This window comes from Neospora caninum, chromosome X, assembly GCF_000208865.1.
Source record: "Neospora caninum Liverpool complete genome, chromosome X".
Classification (NCBI taxonomy): Eukaryota; Apicomplexa; class Conoidasida; order Eucoccidiorida; family Sarcocystidae; genus Neospora; species Neospora caninum.
In genome coordinates, this window is record NC_018396.1 from 4,448,294 (window position 1) to 4,469,296 (window position 21,003).

Consider the following 21,003-nt stretch of genomic DNA (forward strand, 5'->3'; position numbering starts at 1 on the left):
ATATATATATATATACTCGCAGTCTGAGGTCAGCCAAGACCAGACGTTTAAGGCATAGAGGGGTGAGTGTATGCGCCTTAACTAATTTAGCATGGCCAAGAGTGAGATGGAAGTGGTTTCGAGAATGCCGAAAGAAGTGGGAATGAGTGCAAGCAATAAATCATTGAGTTTTTCGCCACGGCAGATTTGGCGAGACCGTATGTCGCAGCGCTTTCGAAAGTCAAGCACGTGCATTGAACAGAATGTCATGTGAATGCACCATCAGTGAAGGATGTGGACTAGGAGCGCGGCCGAGAGCCACAAGTAGAGACGAGGAGGAGAAAGGGATCTTCCCTCGAAGCCCGACCAGTTGCTTGTCGTAAGGCTATTTGTTTCAGTGGCTTTTGCTTCTATCCGTCTCTCGTTTCTTTCTCTGTTTTTATGTGTAAGAAAAAGGTCGCCTTCCGCAGGCAGAGAGCCAGCTGCTCAGCGTTGTCTGGTCTTCTCGGTGTCACCTTTTCACAAACAGTTCTCGCGCTACGGCGTTTCCTCCATGCTCTGCCGAAATCTTTTTCTCGTGTTCTCTCTTCTCGTGGCTATCATCCCATTTTCTCCCTCTGTTTTGCCTCCGCTCCGACGTCCTTTTCGCGTTCTCTCCACTCTCCTACGAAAATGGTTGTGTCCCGAACCGCCTTCTGTCCAGCGGCTTGGCGCTGGTCTCTCTCGCCTCCGTTTTTGTCCCTGGTCTCTGTTCGATCTTCTTCATCTTCTCTCGCGTTTTTCAGTTTAAAAACGCGTTTCTCCACTTGCCTATGCGCCTTCCTCGAACTGACCCGGCGCAGGAGCCGGATAGTACGACTGGGGTAGAGCCGAGTAGGCCATCTCGCCCTCTCTACCGTCGCGTCTTTGTCCGGGATGCCCAGAGAAGGCAAACGGAGGCTGCGATGGCCCGCCTCGATTCTGTCTGTCTAACCCGCCTTCTCGGGGCATGTAAGCCCCAGGCTGGAAGGGCGCCACGACGTTGGAGACACCGCAACTCCCTCCCGAGGCTCCGGCCGCCGGCAGACCCATGCCGCCGTTCGGGCCTGCCTGGCTCAGGCCGGCACCGCCCGCGGGCGCGTTTCCCTCTCGACCCATCGCGTGACTTGGAAGCGCCGCCGACGCGTAGCTCGAGTGTCCTTCGCCGGGCGCCCCCGGGATCGGCGAGCCGTAGGAGTGCATGGGGACAGCAGGCGAGTACGAAGACAGGGGGTTCATGGGCCCCGACGGCGGACCGGCGCCAGACGGCCTGTGGCCCACATCGTACGGATTCGGAGGGTGGTTGTGGAAGTAGCCCGGAGGGAGTGCATGCATCTGAGGCTGCATGTTGCCCCGGTCGCCTCCACTGAAGAATGCTGGCCCGCGGTTCCCGCCTCCCGCAGGCGCCGGCACCGACCCCGAGTTGACATATGGCGTTTGCGGCGATGCGTGCATCTGGGACTGGAAAGGCGACGGGAGAGCAGGCGAGAAGGAGCCTTGGAGCTGTGGATTCATCGGCTTCTGGGCCGAAGCGTCCGGCGCAGACAGGGACGGATTCTGCGAATAAGGCAGGAACGCCGGAGCCGACTGCGAAGTCCCGAGCGCATGCATGCCGCCGGGGAGGCTCAGCGCGTGGCCGCCTTCAGCCATCGCGACGCCCGACGCCGGCACGCCACCCATGGCAGGCCCCGCAACTCCGGAGACAAACGAAGAGTGCGGCGTCATCTGTTGTCCCTGACTAGGGTGCGAGTGCTGGGCGCCAGAAGCCCCCCGGCTCGTGTCCCCAAAGTCCCCGTTCCGCGGCACAGGCCCGGCGACTCCAGACTCGAGCGCCGACGGCTTCGTGCCCGACCCCGGCGCGAAATTCCCGTGGATCCCTGGCTTCCCCATCGCCGAAAAGGCTGCGGGCATGCTGCGCCCGGGCTGCGTCTGGTGACTCATGTGAGTCTGGCCGTGCCCCTGTATCGGCGACATGGGCCCTCTGTGGGGCTGTGGGGCCTGGAGCGCATCTGCGCGCGCCGCCGCGGTGTTCGCCATGGAACCATACATGGACGAGGGCATCCCTCCCGGATACGCCGACGCGGCCGCGAAAGAGGCCTGCATATTCGGAGAGACACCCTCTTGGCTGGAAGCCATTTCGCGGGCCCCGCCAGGAGTCGCAGCGAGACCCATCATTTGAGCCGGCGGTGGGGCGTTGGGATCCTGGTGAGGCGTCAGAGACGCAGATTGCGCATGGGGGAGAAAAGGCGAGGAGTGCTGGACCAGGAACGCCCCGGGAGTGCCCGCACTGGTGTCCGAGGGCCGAACGCCCGGCATCAGTTGCTGGTTGCCTCCGAACGGCCCTGGCGTCATCCCCATCATGGACGGATTCCCGCACGCGTTTTCGAAACCCTGAGACAGAGCAGAAGGGTATGGGGACGGCGCCATGGCCCCTTGCACCCCACGGGCGTGGTGGTTGAGCGTCGCGCCGTCTGCCTCTTCTTTCTTTGGTGGACTGCCTCCCACGCCCACTTGCGCGCGGTCGGGGCCACCTTCATGGCCGTGTCTTTCTTCTCCCATCTTCAGACCCGGCGGGGTGTTGAAAGCCGGGCTCGCTGCGCTCGGATTCGGGGTCGCCGACTCTGCAGCCCCCTTCTCTCCGCCCGGCGCCGAGGCCGGCTGCTTCTTTTGACGTTTCCGCGCAGGCTGAGCCTTCGCTCCGGCTCCCGCAGCAGCTGAGGGATTCCGCTTCTGCTTGCTGCCTGCAGACGACGGGAGCGAAGACGAGAGAGAAGACACAGACGGCGTCGAGTACGGGCCCCCCGGAAGAGCTCCGGCGCCCCAGCCGGCGGGGCAAGGGCTCTCCTGTCCGTCTCTCCGGTTCAGACTCGCCTCGTCTCCGGCGGCGCGAGGGACGTTCGGCGTACCGACAGGATACTGCATGTAGTTCGAGTCCTGGACCATTTCATCTTTTCCCGCGGCTGGCGCTCTGCCTGGCACCGGATAGCCATACCCTCCGCCCTCTGGATAGACGCAAGAGACTCCCGGGAGTCCGGAGCTCCCCGCATACCGTCGCCGCGCGTCCTCGCTCCGGGCCCCACCAGACTGACCGCCAGGCGCCCCAAAGTACGCCGCAGGCCCGTGGGTCGCCTCGGAGGCTAGCCCCGCAGGGTATGGGTCAGCTGGCCCTGCACCGGGGCCGCCCTGGCCCGGATGGGGTGCGGGCGCGCCGCTGGCGGGGGCTTCCCCGGGGACCCCTGGCGAAGCCTGGGGTACTGCGGAGCTGTGGGGCGAAGGAGAGAAGTACTGGGGGCCGAGCGAGGGATTGTACTCCTGGGGCGTCGCAGGCGGCACTCGATACGCCCCGCCGCCCGACTGCTGCGCGGCCTCATACCCAAATTCCCCCCCTGGGCCGCCGTAGTTGTGGTGTCCCTCCCCGTCCACCCGCGCTCCGCTCCTGTCGCCGCCCACTGGGCCTTGCGACCCTGTCTCCTGGCCCGTGCTTCCTGCCCGGTCCCCTTCCGGGTCGCCAGTCGACCGGGCCTCAGGGCCCATCGGGGCTGGGTAATAAAACCCAGGAGAGGATGGAGACAGATTCTTGGCACCTTTCACCAAGCCAGCACCGGAGTCCGATTCCTTCCCTCCCGAAATGCGCCTTTCGGCCGGAGCGCCGGGACGTTGGCCTGGCCCGCATCCATGCATGGTGGAAGACACGGCACCGGCAGAAGTATCGGACTCGCGCTCTCTCAACCCCGAAGCATCTTGCCGAGGAACTTGGAACGCGAAGGTCGGATTCTCCCCTGCGCCCGCAGGGTGTCTCCCGGCTCCTCCCGCGAGTTGGGGCCCTCCAGGCTGCGCGTAGGGACCCGCAACGACAGAGCCGCCTGCTGGGGTTTGCAGATACGACCCAGACATGGAAGAGTATGCATGGTGCATGGGCGTAGAGGACGGGAATGGTCCTCGCCCGTTCCCTGGTGCGGCCCCTCTTGGTGGGTAGCCACCTGGCCCCGGCGGAGAGACACCGACTGCTGGGGCGCCTGCGGCCGAGTGAGCGTCCGCAGGGCCGTGCAGGGGCGTTCCAGACGCCGCAGTGGGGACAAAAGGATTCGGCTTTTGAGGGAGACCCGCCGCAGAGGAAAAGACTGAACTTGCTCCTTCGTCACCTCTGTAAGGTGGCGAGAGCGAGACAGCGGCGGCATCCGACCCACTGCCGCCACTTTTCCCGTCGGGTAGAACGCCCCCTTTCGCCTCCAACGAGGAGACATTTCCGACCGCACCCGCAGTGTCCGCTCGTTGGGTTCCAAACACGCCGGCGCCGGCATGCGGCGGCCCCGCGGCCCCCTCGCCGCTAAACGCAGGCGGACCGCAGTCAGCGCCAGGCTTCGCGTGAGCCGCGCCTGCAGCGGGAAGCGCCTCAGATCCGGGTTTCCCGGACTCTGGCGCGCCGTCTTCTCTGGATCGCACAGCCACGCCGCTCGCTGGCTTGGAGCCGGCGGGCCCATGAGACCCGAAAGGCGCCTGGCGATCTTCACTTCCAGCGGAGGCCGAGAACGAAGAACCGTCTCTCCTTGGGCCCTGAGGATAGGCCGCACTTTCTCCGCCCGAGGCGCCTGGCGGGACGCCGCCGTGGAAGGCACCTGACGGAAAGCCGCCCGGAGCCGTGCCGCTGGGTAGCGCAGGAAGAGACGGGTACGGGCCAGCAGGCGCGGCAGACGAGGACTGGAAAGAAGGCGACTCCTGAGTCTTTTCCGGCTTCCCCGCAGGCGCCGATCGACCACCGGGCGCGGGTTGTAGCATCCCGCCCATTTGGGGAGAATTTGAACCCGAGGGCCCTGGGCCAGGCATCCCTGCGGGTGGGGCGAGCATTCGTGCTCGTGGATCGCCACCGGTTCCCTTTTCTTCACTCGACGGCTCGTGGGGTCTCTGAAAGGAGACAGGCATGGACTGCGGGTACGGCTGCGCCCCTGGAGGTCCGCCGCCATGGCCTGGGTAGGAGACATGAGGTCCATAGGACGGCGGAGGCGCCGAGGGACACTGCGTGTAGAAGTAGGGCGAGGGCGGCGCTCCAGCGTCGGGCCCTGTGGGGGGGCCGTGTCTGTCCTTGGAGAAAGGCCGATAATACGCTGGAGCCGAGATGTCTCCTTCGCGCCCCATCGAGAGTCGAGCTGCGCCCTTAGGGTCCTGCGATGGTCCTGGCCCAGGAGACGGCGGGGTCGCCACCACATTCCCGCCTAAGGGGACAGGGCCCTGCGGGGGCGCACCGCCCGGGGTGGAGAGCAGGACTCTGGGGGGAGGCGAGGCCTGTTGTTTGGAATGCAGAGACGAACCCGAGACGAAAGAGGAATAGGCGGCAGAAGGCCCCGAGGGCGGAGCCGACAGCGACCCAGCTCCTGTCCGCGCCATCGCGAAGTGGGCCGCCAGAGAAGACGGTGGATGGCGAGAAGATGGACCTTCCGTCGTGGTCCTGGAGTACAGCGCGGACGTGCGGTGACCCGCCTGGTGACTGCGGTAGAGGGCCAGCACCTCCGGCAGCTGCGGCTTCCGGAACGCCTCGAGTGAAGCGACTGCCGGTGTGACGATCGCGGGCCCCGCGGTTGCGAGGCCGAGGTTGGGCGGAAGAGCCGCGAGCGAAGAGCGAGAGGACTGCTGAATCCAGTGTGTGGCGCAGGCCAAGAGCTGTTCTTGTTCTTCTCGCTGGAGCGCCAGGTTGACAATCAAGAGCCAGGGCGCGAGGCCCGCGCCGAACTGATGGGGATAGAGAGGCCCAGTGAGAGGCAAGACGCCAAGGCACAGCCGGTTGGAAGCCGAGAGCGGATCCGGTACCTTCGCTCTGGAAGAGACCGCCTCCACAGGATCGGCGGGCGACATGCGAGGCGACGCAGAGGAGGTGTACAGGAGGGACGGCGCTTCCTGGCGGTGTACGTAGGAACTGAGCAGGTGGTTCGCCCCGTCCAAGAACCGCAGCTGAGAGGGGTGCGGGGGCACCAGCAGCGAGTTGCTCGGAACCCCGGGAGGCAGGAGACTGCGGACACCGAGCGCGTCCGATAAGCTGTTGAGGGCGGCGAGCCGTTTTCGCATGCTGTCGCTGCAGCGACAGACGAGGGAAGCAGCCAACTTGATGCCTTCTGCTTCTTGTTGACTGATTTCCGCAGGGATCCACGCGTCGCGGAGACTCGCGCCTCGCAGGCGCGCCTTCTCCGCGTCGCTTCTCTGACCCCCCGCGGCCGCTCCCGCGGAAGAAAAAGACGCTCGGGCCCTCTCGCCTGACACGGTCTCTGCTCCGCACGCGCGCAAGCGCCGGGCTCCGGACGCCGATCGAGGTGTCGAGGCGGACCGGCCTGCGAAGCGGGCCGGCTGGAACAAGTGCGACGCGGAGCAGGCGAGTGCTCCCAAGCTCTTTCGCGTCACGCAGCGAATCATCTCGTGGAAAGTCGGCCCCTCGACCCCGAAGGCCGCGGCTGCACCCAGAGCCGAGCGCGAAGTTTTCCACGCCGGCGACGCCTTCTGCGCGGACTCTGCTTCCTGGTCCACTTCGCGTTCGTTGAGCATAAGCCAAAAGCCGCACTTCTCCGCGGTCGAGGCAAGAAAAGACAGAGACTTCTCTCCGACCTCTCCCTCTTTTTCCTGCTCCGCTCGCCGCTTCGTCTTTGACGCGCACGAGTCTTGACCGTCCTCTCTGCCCGCTGAGAGGTGTTCTCTCTCTGCGAGAGTCTTCTCTGCCGCTTTCTCTGCCTCTCTGCTGCCGTCTGCCTGTCCACCTGCGACCGTGTCTCTCGCAGGCGCACACGGCCCCGGCACAGGTGTCTCCTTCGACCCGGGTCCCGTTACCAGCGCGCTCGCCTCCGAAGCAGTGCCAGGCGAGACCAGAGTGTGTCGCGACCGCTTCTTCACGCGCCCAGCAGGGGGCGCGGTGCCGAAGGCGGCGGAAAAGAATGCGCGGTTCGCCGTGATCGCAGGCGACGGAAGCGGGAGGGACCGAAGAGCAAAGGATCCAAAGTGCCTGCCTAGGTCCCCTGTCCTCAGGTGGTCGGGAAGCCCCAGGCCGTAGGCCAGGGGGTTCAGGTCTGCAAGTGCCTCCCACACTGTCTCCGCGCCAGCCACGTTTCCACCCCACACGGTCCCCACACGCGCAACCGCAAGCGTACAGTCGGCTGGAGACGCTTTCTCGCCTGATCGCGCTCCAGAGGCCTTTCGAGGCCCCAACAAGGCGCGCAGCAGCGAGTCGACGCTCTCCCTATCCGCGGCTTCTTTCCCCTTTTGACAAGAGGGCGAGGTTTCCGTATTCGTCTTCAGTTGCGAAGCGGCAAGAGACAGGAGCAGCTGGAGACGAAGAGGAAGAGGATACTTGTTCAGGTCTGAGAATCCGCCCAGTTTTATCTCTGTCGGAAGAGCCGAGTCCGCCGTCGCTTGGCGGGGCTCCCCCCCACAGCCTTTCTCCCCCCCGACACTGAGAGGAACATCAGCCGGAGACGGGAGAGATAGCAGGGGCGAAAGAGACTGTAGGAGGAAGCGAGACAAGCCGTAGATCCCAGTCCTGGGATACGCATCATATCCGTTCCGCCTTTCTCGGCATCGCCGTCGCACCACCTTCAAGAACCGATGCACAGGAGACGTTTTCGGGACTGTTCTGGAGGTCGAAACGCAGACGTGTCTTTTGTCGAGCACCCTCGAGCACCAGAGCACCAGATCTTGAATGAAGGAACCGCCAAGGGGGTAAACGGAGAAGACGACCGACAGCCTGTCGTCCGCGGTCTCCCCTTCCAGTCGTCTTCGCTTGACGGCGAAAGGAGTGTCCCTTGATGCAGGCCTCCTTTTCCCTGTCTCGGTCCACACAGATCCCGTCTCGACCCCACCCTCTTCCTCCTCGTCGCCCCATTCGACGACGACGACTGTTTTTTCATGCGCACGTTCCCCGTTTTCCTCCTGTCCCTCCAGGGTCTTCGCCGGCGCCTGCCGCTTCGCTCCGACGGCAGGCATGGCCGCGTCCTGCTGGCCCTCGCTCGCTGATACCCGCTTCTCGCCGTCTGCCGCAGACGAAGCGCGGCGCGAGGTCTCCAAATGTGGGGAGAGGCGCGAAGAGACGAACGCGCTGAAAAAGGCCGACGGCGGCTGGTTGTCCACCAAGGGCGCGAACGCGGGGGACGCGAGACTCTCGCAAACACTGTGCGAGAAGAGAGGAGGGCCGGGCGAAAACAAAGAGACAGTTCGTCCTCCCGCGAGGTGCTGTCGGGGGCGGAAAGGGTAGAAGTTTTCTTGGAACGTGGGGTGTCTCCGGACGTGCTTGTAGTACTGCTGGAGGAGGAGAACGAGCATTGGGTGTCTTTGGCCTCGGGGCTGAGTCACCATTTTCCTCAAGTGCGCGCGCAAAAGCAGATACTGCTCGCGACACTCCGCAGGCGACCGAAGGCGCGAGACGGCAGACGACGCCATTGCGTCTCCGATCGACACGAGAGAGATGCCTTGAGGCGAAAAGGAAGACTGTTTCCGACCGCCTTCGCTTCCGGCCAAGGCGTTCGACAGCCACGTCCCTGAGTTGCTCAAGGTTGTCGAGACGAGGTCCCAGTTGACTGACCGGGACGAGTACGTCAGCACGGAGGGGAACGACTTGGGGTCAGCCGGAATCTCTTTTCCGTTCTTCTCTGGGGAGTTTCCGTCTTTTTGGCCGACCGACCCTCCAGAGGCATCGCCCTTCCCCCCCCCCTCTCCGTCCTTCTCGGCGTTTTCCGCGCCTCTAGCTTCCCTCTCCCTCTCTTCGCGCTCGACCGACGCGAGCAGCGAAAGCAGCCTTCCCTTCTTGCCCCAGAAAGAGAGCTTGGGCCCTTTCTTGTGTCCGTCGGATCCCCTCTCCTGACTGGACTCCTCTTCTCGCAGTCTCCTACGCTGGAGCAGACGCGTGAGGCCCGCGACGACTTGCAGCTGCCGCTTCCTCGCCTCCACACCACGGACCGGCAACGCCGCCCGAGACTTGTGTGACCCGATCGCGATGTAGTGCGGATTTGGTTGTCCGAACTTCTTCACCAGAGCTAAAAGCATCGCGCTCTCATTCAAATCCCACTGCGGATGCGATCGCTCACCTCCCGGACGCCCCCGGGCAAAAGCCGCCAACGTCCCGCCAGAAAGCCCCCCCGTGTACACACCGATGCCGCGTTGGGCTCCAAAGTCGTCCCGGGCGCGAGCCAGAGACAGGCCCGCGGCCGCGCCCTGCTGGCCCTTCAGGTGCGCGCCGGCTGGGGCTCCAGGCAGCATCAGGTGCGGGTGCCGACCCCGAGGAGACACCGCGGTCGCTCCGGGCCCCTGCGGCGCGGCAGGAGCTCCTGCCGCCGGCACGCCCCCGGGGAGACCCGGTCGGCCAGAGCCTGCAGGCGGATACCCCGAGAACGGCGCCTTCGAAAGATACGGGGAAGAGAAGAGCGGCAGGCGTTGTCCAGACTCCGACGGGAAGAGACGGTCCGCGAGGGCCGGGTCCGTTTTGAATCCAGCCTGGCGGTGGGCGTACGCGGCCGCAGCTTGAGACGGGTGCAAATAGGGATAGGTTCCCAGGCTGTGTTCTGCCCCTGCTTCAGCAGACCGAGGATCCGAGCCATCCGCGACGCGCCCCCGGTCGGCTCCTGGGGCGCCTGGGTAATAGAGCCCGGGCGGGGCCGGAGACAGGTGACTGGGCGCCTGAACCAGAACAAAACACCGAAAAAACACCGTGCTCGGCGTTCCTCTCCTTCACATGCGTCTCGCAACGCACACCGGGGACACAGCCCCGCTCTGCTATCTCCGAATTCCTTTCGCCTTCCCGATGGTCCCTCGCTTGTTCTTCTCCGTTCGAGTTCGTTTCGGCCCGTCCCTCGTTTCCTGACGTACTCCCGTTCTCGCCGGGCGGTCTTCGCCCCTGTCTGTTTCTGCCATTTTCCCCCAGTCTGTGTCGACTTCTCTCTTGGTTCGTCCACACTACTTACGCCGTCATCTCTGCCGTCTTTCCGCCGCTCCTCTCGCTCGTCCTTCAGGCCGTCTCTGTTCTCCTTGTCGGCGCCTGCCGCACCGTCAGTCGGGTGCGGCCGACCGCTGCCTGCGCCGACGAGAAATCCTTCCGGACCGAAGGTCGTGGGGAAGGGCGAGCAAAGCGAGCCCACGTAGTCTGGATAAGCGAAGACGCCTCTGCGGTCTGGGGCGCCTTGAGGCGAACTCGGAAAGAGAAACTCTGCGTGCGCAACGAACACAAACACAACAGGCAGCACACACGTTTCGTGGCGCCTCCTCCGGCACAGGCACAGAGCCACGAACAGACGAGAATGCGCCCTCCCCCCAATCGGAGACACAGTGATCCTTGCGGAGAAGACCGAGCGAATCGAACAGTCTCCACTGCTCCAGAGTGGTGGTGGGGGAGGAGAAAAGATGACCACCTCGGCGTCACGAGGGGGACAGGACTCCCTGTGATGAACCCACACTCGCAGCATCGACTGAATTGTCGAGACAGAGGCAGAAAAACAGGGAAACACTGGCACAGAGAGGCAAAGACATAGACGAGAGACGTAGTCAAATGGACACACACATCCACCGTGGGGCAAGAGAGAGACAGAGACGGATTCAGTGAGAGAGAACACACGTGCTTCTCCCAAGGCCCCTGTGGCGGCTCTCTTCTCCCACGAATGCGTCGGAGGCGGTCCACAGACTTGTTCGACGAAAGACACACGCCTTTACCGCCGCGAGAAACGGCTGAAGCGCGGCGAGAGGTAACACGTTTGCAAACCCGTCACCGGTGCAAGCATTGCAATCACCCCTGTCAGCTGCATTTGTCACGCAAAGTACGCATCGATGTGCATATAGCCTGACGAAATGAAGAGACGCCGAAACGTGCTCTCAGAAATCGGGGGGAAGCCTTTCAAACGACTGCAAGCGACATACGCCATACCAGGCAAGTACGACGCTGAAGACGCGGACCCATACGCCGGGGAGAAAGGGTCGGCCAGATTCGACAACTCCGCCACCGCTTCTTGCCACTCTTCGCGGTCTGCTGCAGTCAGCGGAAAGCCGGCACGAGCACAAACAATACAGTCCACCGTACCCACCTATACAAGAGACAGTCCTTTCGCCTCAGTGAAGCTCTCGAAGACCTGAGTTCTTTTGATTTGCATCCCCAACCTGTTGATTTACCGCAGTTGACTCGGATCGCGGTCCTACCTCTGCGTGGAACGAATGCATTTCACGTCTCTCTGCTCCTCCCTGCGAACGCCGCAATCGAATGGCCTGTGGCTACACCTCTCTACCTACTTCTCTCTCGCCCGTCCCGTTTGTGGGAGCATGTATTCATATATATATATATATATATATATATAGGTAGCATATCCATATAATCCATCAATACGAGGAAACGCGAGTTCTCTCCTTTATCCTCCCGTTCCATGCCAACCAAGGACTGGGAAGAAAGGTGCATTTTTAGCGGAAACACTCTATCCGCGTTTCGTGACCAGTTTTTGGTGTGTCTCTCACTCTTGAGCGCAGGGATTTGGCACACGTCGAGGCGCCAGTCTGGCGGGCGGAATTCGACGGGGAGGAGTTCGGTGAACGGTGTGTTGTCCGTCTTCTTGCTGAGGATGTCCCAGATCGCTGCGAGTGATACGCTCTCGAGCAGTTTCCACGCCGTTTTCCGCCGCCGGTCCTTCCGCGCCATGCGCGACTTCTGGCGAGACAGAGCCACGGCGTCAGCTCCCCCAGGGCCCTCCCCTGCGCCTCTGAAAGAGTCGGCCCCACCCTCGCCGCCAACCTGGGCAGCGTCGCCATCTGCGGGCCCCGGCCGGAGTTCGTCGTCCTCCTCGTCTTCTTCACCTCTTGCTCTTGCGCCGCCCGCCATCCCCAAGTCTCTCCCGCGGTCGTCTCTGCCGTCGCCGCCGTCGCCAGCGCCGGAGCCCAACGCGCCCGAAACGGGCCAGGCGCCCGCGGCTCCGGCACTTGCGCCGCGCCGGCCAGCGAGGGCCTCGCTCTCGGCCTCCACCTTCAGGCCCTCGTCGCCTTTCCGGTCGCGCCCGGGCGTCGCGCCGTCGGCCAGAGGTTCGTCTTGGCTGCCATCGAGGAGCGCCGAGCCGCGGTGCGCCGGAGACGGAGGCTGCGCATGGCTCGCGAAGCGGCCGGCACCGCGGCTCGCCCCTTTCAGCCGGGACGAGTAGGCGCCCGCACAGCGGTCGTCGCGCGTGCGGCGAGAGAGCGCCGCAGGGCCCGCCCGGTCGGAGAAGCCCGAGAAGGCCGCCCCGAGGAAGATGCTGGGCGGCGCATTCGCCAGAATGTCAAAGGTTAGCGGAGCAGCGAGATCGAGGGTTTTCTCGTGGTGCAAGTAAATCCAGTCCGAGAGGCAGACCGAGTCGGAGCCGAGGTCCAGGTCGCAGTCGCCCACGCCCACGTAGCCCGGCACGCACGTCCCGTCCTCGGAGACGCCAAACAGGTCAGGGCCTCTCTGCGCCCGGGCGGAGAACCACGGGGAACGGACAGTGTGGAGCGACGCGGAGTCCACAAAGTGTCTCTCGTCGTCCGTGCCCAGCAGCGGGGCACTCGCGAGGTACTCGCGTTTCGACAGCACGCCTTCGGAGAGGAAGCAAAGTTGACACGTGCAGTGGAGTCCGCGCTCCGCGTCTCCGTCCGCAGCGCCATCCAGCGAAAGACGGCCCGACACCTGTGGGGTCGGAGACGCCCCTGTGGCGTGGGCAGAAACGCTGGCCTCTGCGCCTGGCAGACGAGCGTCAACATTCTCCGGGAGGCGGTCGCTCGCGTGAGTCTTCTCTCCACGACAGACGCAGCAGGTGCACGCTCCAGGCACTCCCCACGTCCCCGCACCGCGGCCAGCTGGCTCCGCGTCGCCCTTGTCGCTAACTCGCCCCCCCACACTGTCTCTCCCGACAGGAGACGCGCCCGAAGCCGGGACCGCCGGGGCGCCATCCAGGCCGCTCTGCGAGGAGCTGGGCACGGGCAGAGAAGATGACCACGTCGTGCTCACAGAATGGACGGGGGAATCGACTTCTCGAGAAGTGCTGATGCTTCCCGCGGAGGGCGACGCCTCCGAGACGCCCGCCGTCAGGCCCAGTTCTCTGCTCGACAGCGGAGTATCCTCTTCTCTTTTCTCCTCTTTCTTCTTCTGTCCCCCCGCGCCCTCGCCACGCGCCTCTCTCGGGCAAGGCAGCAGAAACGAAGATGCGCCGGCAGAAAAGAGCGGAGAGAAGGACGGGAGACGTCCGTCTTTCTCTTCTCTGTCCTCTGGGGCGCGACGCGACGGACGAACTTCTCGCCTGGCGCGCGAAAAGGGCGCCTGTCTGCGGTCTTCCAAGCCCCTCGCTATGGTGTCCAAGAGAAAGGCATGGAGAGACGGAGACAGAGGGAGGAACAGATCGGACGCGTCGAGAGCCGACAGGTCGTCCGTCGCACTCTTTCGTCGACGCGCACGTGGAGAGGGTCGAGATGTGTACTCTCTGGTCGTACTTTCGAGCCCGGATCTTCGAGGCGACGCGCACGAACTGTCTTCTTCATCTGTTTTGTCTTGCGTTTCCGCCGGCAGTCCCGAGCAGTCCTGGGTCCGGCTCTCTTCTTTCTCTGCTTCGCCCTCCTGGGCCTCGTTCGGCCTCCACGTCCGTCCATTCGGCAGCGCGGAGCCGACGTGATCGTTTCCGTCGGCTGTCGGGTCCTCTCCGTTCTCGTCTGTCGCGGACCTCTTCTTTTCCTTCGCTTCTTCGCGCGCCTTGTCTTCTTCTGGCTTGGCACGCGTCCGCTCTTCCTTCTCCCGCTGAGCCCCCGCGCCTACCTCTGCACTCCCCGCCCTCTCGGCCGCGTCTCCGCCCCGCGCCTGTCGCCCCCGCGGGCCGGAACAGACGGAAGAGAGAAAAGCCTGGTCTTCCTCGGAGTAGACAGAAAACGGGTTGTCCCGCACGAAAAAGAGAGATCCGAGTTTCCCGCGGATTTGCGGAGACATCAGCGCCGCCTGGTTCCGGACTTGCCCGCGCAGCAGCGCCGCCTTCGCGCCGGCATCCGAGCTCGCCGCCGCGCGCGGCGAAGCGACGCTGCATGTGTCGCCATCGCCGGTTCCCTGGCTAGCCTCTGCGCCCACAAACGACGGCCGACACCTCCGTCTGAGGAGAGACAGGCGCAGCTGAGGCGTGGCAGTCGTCGGAGGCAAGGCTGCGCAGCACGGCTGCAGAGCGGGGGGAATCAGCGACGGCTCCACCTGGCTGACGGCACCGAGCCACAGCGACTGGACGGCCGAGGCGACCGGCGAGGCCAGCAGCCTCCTTTCTTCTCTCTTTTTCCGCAGCTCCATCCAGCGGGCCCGCGCCGCGACGAGGCCTCCGACGCGCCCCGAGGCGGCCATCTTCCACCGCCGTTCTTGGTAGAAATCTCTGGCCAACCAATTCTCTTCCTGCTTCAGAAAGGCTCTGTGGGGTCGGACGTTCAGGGTCGCGAGGCTCGGCAAGGCCGCCGGCGACGCAGGCGCCGAGGGCAGCGGCAGGAGACACGGCGTAGGGTGCAACCCAACCAGAAAAGGGTACCCCGGAGACACTTCGTAGGCCGGGGCGAAGCCCTCAGCGAGGTCGGCGTCTCCCGCCCCTGCCGCCGACGCGCCGCGCCCGCACGGCTGGCCCGCTAGCGGAGACGCCAGGTGCGCGGCGTCCCCGGGAACGAGGCACCCAGGCGGGGCGCCTGGAACCGCCTCGCGGAAGGCCCCGCAGTCGCGCTCCATTCCAACCAACGGAGACACTATCTGTGGGGTGTCTCCGCCGAGACGCCCCCCAAACGCGGCCGCACCCTTCACAGTGGTGCCGCCGGCAGTCATTGGCAAGGCCTCGCGGGGCGCGACGGCACACACTTGAGGGGGAAGCGAGAGACGGGCCAGGCAGACGGAGACAGAAGTGGAAGGGGAAGCGATACAGTGGAGCCAATGACGGGAAGAAGTGCAGAAACAAGACAACTGGAGACGACACGAAAACACGAAAGCAGCTACAGAAAAGAAAGGAAAAGGCGTCGCGCCTCTTCCTTCACTTGGGAATTGGCACAAGAGAGAGAATCACCGGACAACCGACTCTGCCCCAAGCTTAGGCAATCCTGGATACGGGCTCGAGGACGAATGCATGCGCTCATGCAGACAGACACGAAAAGTAACTGCGTGAGGCATTGACGGAGCTTGGCGACGAGTAGTGGACTGGAACACAGAGACACTACCCACAGGAAACGAAGAAACCGAGAAGTAAAGACTGAGGTCGACAGAGGAGAGGGCCTTGAACAAAAAGCGAGAGAAACAGAGACCCCAGCTCTCAATCGGGGCGACAAAGGAGACAGAAACACCTGCCTGGAGACAATTCAGACTTTGAAAAGGTCAAAGAGGCGGTTCGACGCTGCTTTTCCTCCCCACGAAATGGAAGATCAACAAACAGACAATGCACACCACGGTGTGCCCATGAGAACAGTGCCATGCATACACTCAGATATGCACGCATATATGCATGTGTATACTATACCACGACATCTACGCACATACATGCATATATGCATTCACGTGGGCAGGTTTTACCGCCAGCGATGTACACAGTGTAATTGCATGCATATACGCCTCCACGCATATTTGTGGACACACCAACCCTACACCCCGCAAAGGCAGGGTGAGGTTAGCAGTCGGCTGTGGCAGGTGAGATAGAGTCCGTGCCGACAAGGCGCCCGTCGAGTCAAGAAGGCACCTGTTTACGGCTCGAAAGACGAGTCGATCTACTGCGGAGCGTTCGCGCCAAGAGCAACAAAGGCCAAAGACAAGGGCTTGAGGACGCCGAATGCGTTTCAGGACAGACGGGAGAGAAGCGAGCGAACGTGGAGATGTGCATGCAGTCGCGCTGCCTGCTCGAGGGAAAAGACAAAACGTCAAGGTCGGCTCGGTCAGCGAGCGAACCTAGAGAGGACGCAGGCAGAGGGGCGAGGCCGGCGAGGAAACAATCGGACGCTTTCCCGTCTGCTTGTTGATTGCGCCCTGCCTCTGATTTTCTCTCGCCCGAGTCTTCGTCCCCCCCGGCCTCGATCCGACTCTTGACTTGCAGCGAGGCCGGAACGGGGAAGGGAGAGCGGGTTAAGCGACAAACACTAGAGACAGGAAGCACGCGGGGAAGGAACGCGCGGCGCATTTCCAGACGGCCGTCTTGGGTTGTCGCGGCTTGGAACTGGAAAACGCGAAGGCGAGAGTGGGCGTCTCCCGCAGGAATACCCCGCTGTGGCAAAAATTCGGAGGCCGCGCAAAAGTCGGGACCCGTCGTAGAGCCTCCTTTTTATACAGGAAGGGCGCGCGAGTGCGTCGTCCTTCCCTCGTGACTCTGCGCTGTGGCGATGGCGCGTTCCCCTCGCGAGGCTGTCCTCATCTTGAGGAGGGGCGAAAAAGAGAGACAGAGACAGCCGCCAAGCGTCAACAGAGAGACAGCCGGAGACGGGGGCGAAGCGGAAAGGACGCGAGAGCGAAGGAAGGACAATGCGCGTCCTACAGAGACGAGCCGGCGGAGACACTCGCGAGAAGAGAGGGCCTCGTTGGCAAAGTGTGGAAGCCGAGAGAAAGGGAAAAAGGGGCGACGCCACGGGCGCGATAGACTCAGCAGGCGAGCTACGGGAAAAAGTCAACGTACCTCACGCGTTTCCACAGGCGTGTGTGGGTGTGATAAGCTACAAAAGAGAGAGACAAGCCCGAACGGATGAAGGCCGAGCAGGAAAGAGAGAAAGAAGAGAGGCAGGGACTGACGAAATAAAGGGACACACGCGTCGGACGTCGATGGCAGGATACAGGAAAGACGGCGCAGAAGAAAACCTAGACAAACACACGCTCTCTGGGGACTGGCGTCGAGAACGGTCGCGTTGTCTCTCGGCGAGGGAGCGCAAGAAGAACGAAGGAACAGCAGACCGCCGGCACGAAAAGATTTCGTCCTCGGAGAAAGGGAGACGGGAAGTCCCCGATGATCGGCGAAAGCGCAGGTAAGGAAGTTGGCGTTACTTGTGCGACAAGTGTCGGAAAAAATCGAAAACAAGTCTATGGAGGCGTGAAGAAAACGACGAAAAGGGGGGAAACGACGATACTTTTCGTGCGTCTTCCCGGGAAAGAGCCAAAAATGTCAGCGATGCATCCAATGCATACCGGGTCCGTTGGATCTTGTTCCCCCCTGTTTGTCTGTCTCTCGAAGCAGAGCAAAACGCAAAAAGAAGCGAGAGAAGATGCGTCCGCGCAAAAAACACACGAGGAGAGACGAAAGCGAGAAGCAAGGAACGCGTGCGAGTCCCTAACGAAGGACCTCGCTTTCCACACCGTTTTCCTTTCAGCCGAAAAAAACGGATCTGTCTTCCTCTTCTGCCATGACCGAATTTAAGCCGGCCTTCGCGCGCCACGGCCCCGTTGGCGCGCGCGAAGGCGCACGCGCCGAGCACAGCAGACCTGTGCGAAATAGCAGTGCAGGCGCAGAAACAAGAGCCTTCGTTTTCAAGAAAACCAGCGAATGAAAACGAGCGCACGGGTAGAGTACACACTCGTTTAGGGTTTAATGTTGAGATGCAAGCGCCTTCTCCTTTCGCAGCACACTGTCTCGCGGCGTCTGCGAGACAAAACGCTTGAGGCGACACACACACGCGCCGAGTGGCAGACAACACCCTCGAAATCGGGCGCCTGCTTGGCTGTGTGATTCTCTGGCGAGAAGCGAAAAACAGAGACAACGCACGGAGAAAAACAAGAAAAACAGAGGCAGATCCGGAGCGCAGACAGAAAAGACAGGGAGGAGAGTGAATTCCTTCACACGGTATCGACATACACACACACACACGGCTCGCCCCCCTCTTGGAAGCGACAAGAGCACGAAAAGATGTGAAAGAGAAAGTCACCAAAGAGACAGAAAATATGCAGAAATGCGGATATGACGGGAACGACGTTGTTTCGCCTTTCCGTTGAGCGAAGAAACATTAATCTACTTCTTACAAAGGACCTCATGTTGTTCTCTTTGTGTTCCTTAGAGGGGCCAACTGAGGGCGTGTGTGCTCCCTCTCTTCGTATCCAGCTCCGTCGTTCTGTGTCTCCTTTTGATCGCTCTTCTCTGGCGTCATCTTTCTTTTTACTCTGAAATTCTGCTTTCGTCCGCGTTTCTCTTTTTCTGTCTCTCTCTTCGTGTTTTCCCTCATCGTCGAGATCCCCGGCCCCTTCTTGTGTCCCGGCCCCAGTCTCTTTTGCCGCCGTCCCAGGTCTTCGCAGTGTCTCTTACTGAGCCTCCCTCCGATCTTCTTCTCTTCCTCTCTAGTCAGGCCTTTCTCTGTATGGCACGCTCCCTCATCCCCCGCGTTCTTTGGCCTCTCTCGCTCTTTTCTATTTCTCCTTTGCGTCTGGAGGACTGGGGAAATGCAGACTGTCTTTGAGGACGGCGAGGGTTCGCTGGAGTCCTTTGCAGCCTCGTGCCTTCTTCTGAGAGATCAACTCGCGCGTGTGACTGACAATGAAGGTCGAGCGTTTGACAGTTTCTTCCAGCTTCTCTGTGACGTCTCGCCGCTCCCAGGTGAACTGACAGACGAGGAAGAAACGGTCAAAGTTGTTCTCCACGACACGAGAGAGATTCGTGGGAACCTCGTCGCCGTCGATGCAAAAGGAAATCTCCTACTCCAGGTAGAGCCCGTAAAGCGTGGTGGCGTGCATGCAAAGCCTTCACAGGCGTTTCCCAAATGCATTCTCTACCCTCAAAGACGGACCCACAAGCTCTCAAAGAGCATTTGTCGCTCTGTATCCTCAAATACACTCATATACACGTCGGCAGAGAGATAGATGACGATCCACACATGACCGTGTGCATCTTTCTATACCATTGCACCTAGATACACGCATGTATATGTACGTATTTGGGCACTGGGTACGTCAACAGGGGTCAGCGACCAGATACTCTGCGTTGAGCTGCAGACAAGACACTTCATGGAACTAGATATACATACGTATGTGCACGCGTAGTGAGGCTCGTGTCATGGAGCTTGAGAGCGAATGCGTGCATGCTTTCTTTCAGAACTGTAGAATGAGGACGTGTGTGAGATACCGCGATGAGAATGGGAGACATGACGAGGACTGGCGAGAATGCCTAATTCCCGTTCCTCTTGTTTGTCCGGCCTCTCGCGTCAAAGCCTTCAAAGCGCGGCTTGACTGCCTCCTTTCCATATCTGCTACAATGCAAAGCAATATGGTGAACGAAGACAAGTAGGAGATTGGGAATGAAAACAACGCATATAAGCGGAGACGAGCAGAGGTGGAGCGTTAGAGACTCACGAGAAGCTGACGAGAGGCAAACATGCTTTTTCCTGCTTTTTGCTGAGCAACAGAAGCTCGACTCGGGCTTCTTTCTGGCCATGAGCCGTGGTCTGCTGTGGAACGGACAGAACGTTTTCCAAAGTGTATTCTTTTTCTTTGCTGTCCTGATATCCTGGCTCGGGAATCACGCTGATTCGTCGTTCGTTTCTCTCTCGCCCTTCCATGCCGAACGAGAAACGCACTTCCGCTCCATCTGTATACAGAAACGGTCTGTATTGCTGTCGGTTGAATAACCCTTTAAATCCCTTTCCATACGCTCATTTATTTGTATGTCTATATTTTTTATGTGATAAATATGTCTAGGTCGGAGGTCGGTATGCCTCGTTCCACACCGATTTTGAAACAATGGCAGTGGAAGGCGGCATGCCTTGCCGCGCACAGACACTCCCACAGTCCATATTTTCGGACCTTCCATAGAAAATCTCGTCTCAGAGAGGCTGTCTCAGATTTCCATTCCCTGCTCGAGAGTATACCTCGCCGCACACATTTTAGAGAGAATACTCTCACAACCCCTCTCGTCTCTACAGACCACCACCCCACGCCCACGGTCGTTGCTGTGCCACGGGTATTCCACAAATGACGAAAAAGCAGAAGGCGATGCAACGAGAAAAGGCAACGGAGACCTGGTCCTCCTCAGCCAGCCCCGCTTCGTTTTCCATGACGGCTACCAACGAACCGAATGGATAATCCCACAAATACATGCACCGCCATCAGCCTACAATTTAAACGTATGGCATCATGTACAGGCACACAGACAAGAACCAAAGAGAGCGATGGATATCTCTGTAGGGATGTGCATGTGCGGATCAAGCTCTTTAGCCGTCGCCTTGTGGCGTGTGTCCACGCCTATGTGTGGTCTATACACAACTTTGTCGTCATCTCTAAAGCGACGAGACTGAAGCCAGAGAAAGTCGAACAGCGATGCACGTTCTTCCAGCGAGCCTCCCAGTTAAGTAGTACTTGCCGAGCGAAAAAGGTAAGCGTGAAAGAAGGGGCGCGTGGCAGCGCTGTGTAGAAATCAAGGACTGGCTGTGTCACCGTGTGAAGAATTGCTTTTCCTGCAGGCACGCGTCGCGTCTAGGAGGGAACGGAACGCGCTCGAGACCTCGTCATTTTCCCCGAAGAACGGAGCGAAGTCGTTCAGCCGCAGAAGACGAGGATGAGAGAAAAACGCTTTAGTCTGCGAAGAGAGAGTACAGGCTCGGGCGCCCCATCTTTCAAAAGAGATCTCCAGTGCGTGGGACAGGTTTCATAGCAGCTTTTGTCCAGATTTTGTCATCACTGTGCACTTTCCTAACAGTCTCAAGTGCGGCCGACCGGGAGCTCACGTAGCCAGGGTGTCTTTCAAAGCGCCTCAAATACCTGTCGCCGCTCCCCGAGGTGCCTCTCCTGTTTGTTCCTGATCCCCTCCTCAACGAAACTCCATCTCACTTTCGCGGGTTCGTGGCGCTCATCGCTTGCAGTGGCGAGCGGACGCCATTCAGAAAGAGCACGGAATGATGCAGAGGAAACCTTTCTCGTGACAACATTCTAGATGTCTCAAGAGCTGAAAAACGGACAAAACCTCTAAAACACCTGGAAACCACGTGATTCTGCGGTTACCAATCCGTAGCCTTCTTTCGCCGATGCCAGAAACGAACAGAGCCCTGCAAAGGGAGCAGTCGCCATCCGGAAGGAAAACACAACCGAGGGACTGGGCCAGAAAGGCGTCCCCT

At 61.2% G+C, this 21,003-nt stretch overlaps 2 protein-coding genes across 2 annotated transcripts; one reads left to right on the plus strand and one right to left on the minus strand.

The window, feature by feature from the left end:
• Positions 1-789: 789 nt before the first annotated feature.
• NCLIV_049870 (GH22120, related) lies at positions 790-14,773 on the minus strand (the record flags this gene model as incomplete). Its single annotated transcript, XM_003884539.1, has 4 exons — positions 790-9,639; positions 9,924-10,165; positions 10,877-10,978; positions 11,455-14,773. 4 exons carry the CDS (start codon positions 14,771-14,773, stop codon positions 790-792), a joined length of 12,513 nt encoding a protein of 4,170 aa, XP_003884588.1.
• Positions 14,774-18,340: 3,567 nt separating this feature from the next.
• NCLIV_049880 (conserved hypothetical protein) lies at positions 18,341-19,181 on the plus strand (the record flags this gene model as incomplete). Its single annotated transcript, XM_003884540.1, has 2 exons — positions 18,341-18,601; positions 18,990-19,181. 2 exons carry the CDS (start codon positions 18,341-18,343, stop codon positions 19,179-19,181), a joined length of 453 nt encoding a protein of 150 aa, XP_003884589.1.
• Positions 19,182-21,003: the final 1,822 nt, after the last annotated feature.